This window comes from Anguilla anguilla, chromosome 3 (assembly GCF_013347855.1).
Source record: "Anguilla anguilla isolate fAngAng1 chromosome 3, fAngAng1.pri, whole genome shotgun sequence".
Taxonomy (NCBI): domain Eukaryota; kingdom Metazoa; phylum Chordata; class Actinopteri; order Anguilliformes; family Anguillidae; genus Anguilla; species Anguilla anguilla.
Window position 1 is genome coordinate 14,092,976 of NC_049203.1, and position 7,739 is coordinate 14,100,714.

Genomic DNA, 7,739 nt, shown 5'->3' on the forward strand with positions numbered 1-7,739 from the left:
GCCATCATATCCGCATTTCTTGATTCCAGTTTCAGCAAGGTCTGACAGATCTGGGCGAAACTGGCTCTTATCAACTATTAAATGTGAGGGCATTTATTTGGGTAAAGTCAGTTGTGTGTGTGTGTGTGTGTGTGTCTGCTTGTGTGGTATTTATTTATCTATTTGGGGGGGGGGGGGGGGTATGATGTGAACATTGTCTCTGTCGAATACTGATTGTGCTATGTTAGCGTGCATGTTACCCTTAGTGCAGATCTGTGACACGTTCACACACCTTTCTCAAAATATTAGAAGTGGATATTGTTGTACCGCATGTAGCCTCGGCTATGGAACAAATTATTAGCTCCAAAAAAGAACAAAAAAGGGGGTGTGTCCCGAAAACAGTCGCATACCATGAAGAACATCATGTCAGTCGATAAGTGTGTATGATTATGTACTGTGAATAGATAAAAAGGGAGGCGCCAGTTGAATTTAAAAACATTGTCACCCCTGTTGAAAACAGACGCACGTCAAGGCGGGACCTGCCCACATTGCTACACTCGCTCGAGCAGGAGGCGAGTCGATAGGACTGACAGTAGGAACCCACGCCAAGTGAAGTTGCGTGGTGGAGACAAACACGAGAAACGTGGGTTTTGCTTATTCGCAGTTTCTGCTGATGTAACTATTCATCTGGCTCCAATTGTCCGAAAGCACTGGAGAGCACCAGGAACTCCACTGCCAGCGAATTGGATTCACGCAGGTAAAACGGACAACGAAAGCAGACTTTGAAACAGATACTTACTACATATCTTGTCAGATACATCTGTGAGACAAGGGTTCATTTTTGAATACCTACACATTTGCGTTTACAGACGCACACACTGACGACTGAATCCAAACAAGACGTCTTTACGGATGCATGCAAAATATATATTTTTAAAAAGCGGTGCTGTGCACCGTGGTTAAAAAAATGTTTTCATAAATAGTGGATGGTAGTGATGTTGTATAATCTTGTATGTTCGAAGCAATGTGTATACATGTATGTGCATTTTGGGGAGGGCGGGGGACGCGAGAATTGTTGAATGATCGCGGTCGCATGAATGTCAGTATTCCATCTAACAAGAGACACGAGCCACAAAATGCCATTCGTCACACTTATCAATCGCATAAACCACCATAGATAGTTGTGATTGATCCTCTCTGACGGGTATGTGACCAGACTAGCTGTGCGAAGATAATGCTCAGTGTCATCTCCCTCTCCATAACATGCTGTCAATAATTATCATTCCTGATCGGTAGCAAGGTCAGTTGCGTTTCTGCATGCATGTGTGTATACTGCTTTGCATTCACGTGTAACCTTCACTGAAATGCGTCACTAGACAGTCATGTTTCCCTGTTGATTTCTTCACTTTGAACCCAATGTGAGACATCTCTGGTGTTCACTGCTGTTGCAGTTCATATTTGGCCACCGGCGAGGAATTCCCACTTTTTTGTAGCAAAAAGTAACCGTGTGTGCGCGCGCGTATGTTTGTGTGTGTAAGGTAACCTTGCATGATGACGTCTAAGTCTTTTATGTTGAAATCTACCTGGGATATTGTCAACAAGTGACCTATCTGAAATGCAACTGGTTGGCTAAATGTTGCATTTTAATAATTACTGTTATCAATTTCGACAATGTGGGTCAGACTGCGTTTTACGTCACCAATCATAAGGGTGGATTCTGGCGAAGGGTGCTGGGTGTTTTTGCTGTTGTTTACAGGCAGGACCGTAATTGTTGGCACCCTTGATATAGATTCCCAAAAAAGGCTGTATAAAATAAACAACACAGGTTATGAGTTATATTTCATGCTGAAAAAATTGGGAAATTATATCTATTTACATCAATATAATTGTTCATAGAAAAAAAGTTTTGATATGCGTCATTTCTGAATATTATTAGTGCAAAATATGTTACAGATGTCATACCCTCGTCTTTCTTCTTTCTGTCCTAAAGGTAGAGGTCCTAGGAGCACTGACCGCACCCAGCGTGGAGAGGGGGGAGCCTGACCAAGAAGAGGGGGTGTGTGGGGTGGACGTGCTGCACATTTTGAGCTTCAGCTGCAGTGTTGCATTACTCCCGGGGCTAATAAAGAGGAGAACACATACTTTTCACTTTCGCATGGACTCAGAGCTTTGTGTCCTCTCACAGTAACACTGTGAACCTGCGAAAACACCCAGGTAGGACCCCAGAACTCCGTGCTCGGTGTGCTCAGCGGTCCAACGTAGAATGTGAGCACAACGCGCCGTGCCAGGGGAATGCTGGATAGGTCCTCCTCTCACTGCCAGGACGACGGAACCGCCGCGAGGCTAGGGGGGCGGGGCCATGGTGATGTCACAGGGCACCTACACCTTCCTCACCTGTTTTGCGGGGTTCTGGCTGGTGTGGGCCCTTGTGGTCCTGCTCTGCTGCTTCTGTAACTCCCTGCAGCGCAGGCTGAAGCGCCGGAGGGAAAGGAGGCTCCGCCAACAGATCCTGGACCCGCCTCCCGCTGGGGAGCCCCCCCAGGGCCCCGCCCCTCCCCCCGTCCCCCAGGGGAGCTGGACCACACCCCCAGGTAGCGCTGCCTTATCTTTTCTCAGGACTGATCTGTCCCTGCTTTTCTTCTCCCAACAGTCAATTTAAATGCACCCTCTTCAATACTCAGTAATGTCTGCACACCGAATCTGGCTATATGGAATATTTTAACTTACAGGTGCTGGCAAAATTTGAAAGCCCTCAAAAACGAATATATCAAATCGTATTAAATAATTTCGTTTTGAATTTTGGTGAAAATATATGTTTCTTCTTCTTCTATAAGTCTTATGTAAGACTTAGAAGATGTAATCGAGAGGAACAGGTCACTGTGTTTAAAATGATCATTGGATCTAGATGCAGAAATGACAGGCAAATGTGAGCCTGTCTTAAAGCTCTTAGAGACATTGTGACTTCACATTCAAAAGCAAAACTACCATCACACTAGTCTGGGAATGAGAGAGGGTTGGAGACCATATTTTCTTTATTATCTGATTCTTTTTAAAATTGTATATATTTGTGTGATTATTACCCATTGGCTTATATAGTTGTAGAGCAGTTCAATAAATCTAATCGTTCTGTTATGACACCAGATTCACTAAAATATTAATAAGAAAGAAACACATACTGAGAAATTAATGATATATGGCCAAATTGTATAAAGTCCTGCACATTGGTGAAAATCTAATAAAGTACAATAGAACCTCTGAGACATGGGGAAATGCATTGGGAAAAGCAAATATTATTATTATGCTACAGCATGCCACTTTGGTTAAATGTGAGAGTGTGTTCAGTTTTATTCATGGAAAATGTGGCTTATGGGAGTGGCCTATGGAAAGGGTGGGGTCTGGGGGTGGTGAGGGACCTGTAAGGTCTTACAGGAGAGAGTGATGTGAGACTGACAGGAAAGAGAGCTTTGAGCATCATAGCTGGGTTTAAGGCCTGGGTTTACAACAGGGGGTCTGCAGTACTGTAGGTACTGTAGGAGGTTCCTGGTCAGTCATGGTAGACAATGATTATATTACAGATTTGGGAAAATATTTGAAAACAAAACACCATTGTAATGTAACCCTTTTAACTTATGACAGGGATCCCCTGGATGTCTTTGAGCCAATGTAGGGGTCACTGGATCATAAATTGTTGAAAAACGCTGGTATTAGGAATGAGTGATGTATCCCAGAAGAAAATAATAATAATAAGCTTTTCCACAATAACTCAACAGTAATATTTAAGAATAGCTTCCATGTATATTTGGAAAACATTACTCCCATGGTAGGGGAGAGGAAACATGTGGCATGCCTGTAACTACATTGATTCACTCTCACTGCCTGTGTGGAATGCTCCTAGAGTGCTGAACCTGAGTCAGGCAACCAATCATGTGTCAGCTTTTCATGTCACATGATATGTGACATAGCTATTGCGTAAATTTAACAAGCAACACTAACTCTACACTGGGTCCTACACCCCATAGGTGCCTGTGTGTGATTGTGCTTTGTCTAACGTTTTCACAGCTATCTGTGCTACTCTTTCACTGTAGCCGCTAACAGCAGTAACCGCACCGCCGGCAAATAAAGTTTCCTTCATACCATCTGAACCGTAGCTCCCTGCCCTCATCTGGGGTTGTAATTTTCTATCTGACAGTCCTCACACAGCAGGAAACACTGGCAGGCTCTCCGTATTGGGTGGGAGCAATCTGACACAGAACACAGTGTACTGACTGTATTCGGTGTTCAGTGTGCACTCCTTTTCTCTCTTCAACGGTTCGTTGTATCATTTTCACAGGTAGTTTTCCATTATGTTTCCTACACAAGGTCACAAACGTGACATCAATGATTTACTATTATCAGCTATTAATAATTGCGAGGTTACATCCTCTGTAACCCCTCTGTAAAACTACATTTTTATTTGTCCAGAGTCCAGTGCTCTTATCATTTCTTGTAAATGTAAGCAGGGCTTTGGTGCTGGATAATTGTCTCCTGAAGTTTGGTTCACCTGTTTTGTCTCTGTCTCACATGTGTGGGCTCATGTTCCTGCACAAGCTTTTCATTTGTGTAGCATATCTTGAATGAACAGTGTATAGTGCCTACGACTGGCCCAGATTTCTTTGTGGCATAATCAATTTCCTGTCTACCACTGCTTTCTCCGCCCTTCCAGTGAATACTGGAAAGTGTATAACTCACGTGGATCCACTATATAACCAATATGGATGTACGTGTTTTCTTTCATATTGTAAGTTGCTCTGGATACAAAAGCATTTGCTAAATGCCAAAATGTAAACCTTATTGTTGCCATGGCAACAGAACACTGAGATCCTGCTTTCTGTTTTTCACAAGATCTTTCCGGAAAGCCGCCAAGCTACGAGGATGCTGTGCTGATGGAGGACCCCCCGCCCCCCTACAGCGCGATCCTGGCCGACGCCCGTAGGGGGACGCACCCCGAACCCAAGGGCAGGACAGCTAGAGAGCCGGAGAGCTCCGAGACCAGCAAGACAGCCCCAGACAGCGCGCTCTCCAAGCGGGCCGGGCGGGGCTACTCCTCCGTCATTCACCTGCCCACGGCTGCACACTGTGACTCCCAGAGCCCTCTCCTCTCCACCCTGGAGCTGAACTGCAACAATCTCCCCAACGCCGGCCTCGTGCCTGGGACTACGCACAATCCCGCCCTCGTACCTGGAACTACGCACAACCCCGCCCTCATACCTGGGGCCACACCCGCTGACCTAAGACTGGGTCCACCCCTGCTGGACCGTACCTATGCCCTGCCCACCGCTTTTCCTATTTTCGGAAGGAGTACAGCAGTGTGACTGACCCTTACTGTGTGATTGACCCAGACTTACACTGTCATATGCACGCAAACATGTACGCATACACACACTTCCTCACTCTCTCTCTCACACGTGAAATCACACAAGAGCGAACACACACACACCGTAGTTCATAGGATCAATATAGCACAATGTCATTACAAACAAAATCAGAAAATTTCACCAAAATATACGCAACAACAAAAGCTGGGCATATGAATGCTTTTCTTCCTTGTATTTATGGGGATAATGGAACAGGCTTCCAAGTGTCACCACCATATGCTTTGGACTAATTGAAATATATGTGCAGCTTTGAATTAGTTAAAAGCATCAGTTTAGGCATTCAAAGGTATGTAAGAGAGAGAATGTTTTAGTTCTCTCAGGTAAATGCCAAATGGAACTAAGGCGGGAGCCTTCCCTTTTAATAAGCCTGCAGTCACAAACTGCTGCTCAGAATTTTCTAGACCTCTGGGAACTGGCTTCAGAATTTTGTTAAATGAGAAAAATTGCTAAACGTGGCCAGTACCTTTTGCAAGGCCATGCCGTTGAGGTTCTTTTGAACCATTTATTTTATCTTGCGTTCAGGTATTAAAAAGTCTTTGCTGCTTCTCTCCTTTAATCTTTATCATTCTGAATCAGTCTTACTGTATTTTCACACAATGTACAGGCCTTTTGGTCTACAGCACAGAGCTATATATTTGTATCAAGCTACAGTATAGTGTCAGAAATGTTAACTGAACACGAAGAGAAGCGATCCTCAACTCTGGTCCTGGAAACCCTGGGCTCTGATGGTTTTCGTTGTTACTCAGCACTTAATTGAGCAATTAAAGCACTTCACTTGAAATCAGCAACCAATTAAGATTCAAGAAAGTAGATGAGTTGAGTTGCAGACAAAAACCAGCAGATCCCGAGTTTGGGACCCCTGCTATAAAAATTAGTTGCAATTAAATCAACGGAAAGATGTCATCAGCCCCCTGCACTGCACTTATACAGATTAAAGCACTTGGCACAGTCTTGATACCAGGTTCTGAAATGTGTAGAAATGGCATGTTTTTTTATTTTATATTACAGTAATTAAACAGCATAAGACTCAACTAGACTTGAGCTATACTGTGTTGAATGTCATTGCATGAGCACATTTCTTTGTTGGAATAATATTTTGATTGACTGATTCAATATTATCCAATAATGCTATAAAGCAATTACCTATGGAAATGATTTTAATAGAAGTATGAATCATTCTGTCAGTTACAGTTTCTCAGTATAAGTGTGTAGCATTCAGTGTTAAAACATCTAAGACCAGAGACCTCTAAGTTCTGTGTTCAATTCAGAGCATGAGAGCAATAATTAAACTGGTCATGTGACACATAGCTGGAATTTTTTCTCACTGTCTGTGCAAATTTTGCATCTGATTTTTTTTTTTCACTCTTCTTGTCTTGTGCTGGGGGAATAGTCACCTGCTCTGATTCCTACCTTGTGCTTGGGGGATAGTCACCTGCTCTGATTCCTGCTTTGTGCTGGAGGAATAATCACCCTGTCTGATTCCTGCCTTGTGCTGTGGGAATAGTTACTCTGTTTGTTTCCTGCCTTGTGCTGGGGGATAGTCACGCTGTTTTATTCTTGCCTTGTGCTGTGAGGATAGTCACCCTGTTTTATTCTTGCTTTGTGCTGGAGGAATAATCATCCTGTTTGTTTCCTGCCTTGTGCTGTGAGGATAGTCACCCTGTTTTATTCTTGCTTTGTGCTGGGGATAGTCACCCTGTTTTATTCCTGCCTTGTGCTGGGAGGATAGTCATACTCTCTGATTCCTGCCTTGTGCTGGGGGAATAGTCACCCTGTCTGATTTTTGCCTTGTGAATCATCTCAGATGTCATCTCGAAAACTATTCTTACATTATCGCCTGGAAGGGAATTCTCTGTAGACTGTGGCACTAGAGCCACAGTAATTGCATTTTTCATGTCAGAGCGGAGATGCATTGTTTTGTCCCATGTGAATTAGAGGCAAGTCTGTCTGAAATCTGTATTTTCAACCTCTGAAAGAGCCTTAATCAGTTCATCAACAGTCATCTAATTTATTTATTTTTTTGGCTGTGTGCTCTGGTTTACTGAAGTGGCTTGTTTTTGTGTACCATTTAAGTCAGTGTTCTGCACTCCCTGATCGTAGAGAGCCACAAGCTCTGCTAGGTCTTGTTTTCACCTTAAAATCAGCAACCAATTCAGACCAAAGTAACCAGGTGAAGTTTGTTATCTGTGTCATCAACTGCTCTAATTGATTAAGTGTAGAGTGACAATGAAAAACCAGCAGAGCCTGCGGCTCTCCAGGACCAGGGCTGCAGACCCCTGCTTTCAGCTTTAAGGCTGGGGTATTTCAAACTGACATTTTGGAGGAGGGTCTCAGCATTTGCCGGTT

General features: G+C 43.7%; 1 protein-coding gene across 1 annotated transcript; it reads left to right on the plus strand.

Annotated features, from left to right (window-relative positions):
- The first annotated feature begins 408 nt into the window (after window positions 1-408).
- On the plus strand, window positions 409-6,700 carry LOC118224191 (proline-rich protein 7-like). The gene is made up of 3 exons (XM_035411456.1): window positions 409-736; window positions 1,970-2,570; window positions 4,861-6,700. The coding sequence occupies exons 2-3, from the start codon at window positions 2,339-2,341 to the stop codon at window positions 5,328-5,330; spliced, it is 702 nt and encodes a 233-aa protein (XP_035267347.1). The 5' UTR covers window positions 409-736; window positions 1,970-2,338; the 3' UTR covers window positions 5,331-6,700.
- The last annotated feature ends 1,039 nt before the right edge of the window (window positions 6,701-7,739 follow it).

Coding starts and splice junctions, on each gene's coding strand:
- LOC118224191 (XM_035411456.1), top strand. CDS start 2,339: ATGGTGATGTCACAGGGCACCTACACCTTCCTCACCTGTTTTGCGGGG. Junction 2,571..4,860: donor GAGCTGGACCACACCCCCAG/GTAGCGCTGCCT, acceptor GTTTTTCACAAG/ATCTTTCCGGAAAGCCGCCA.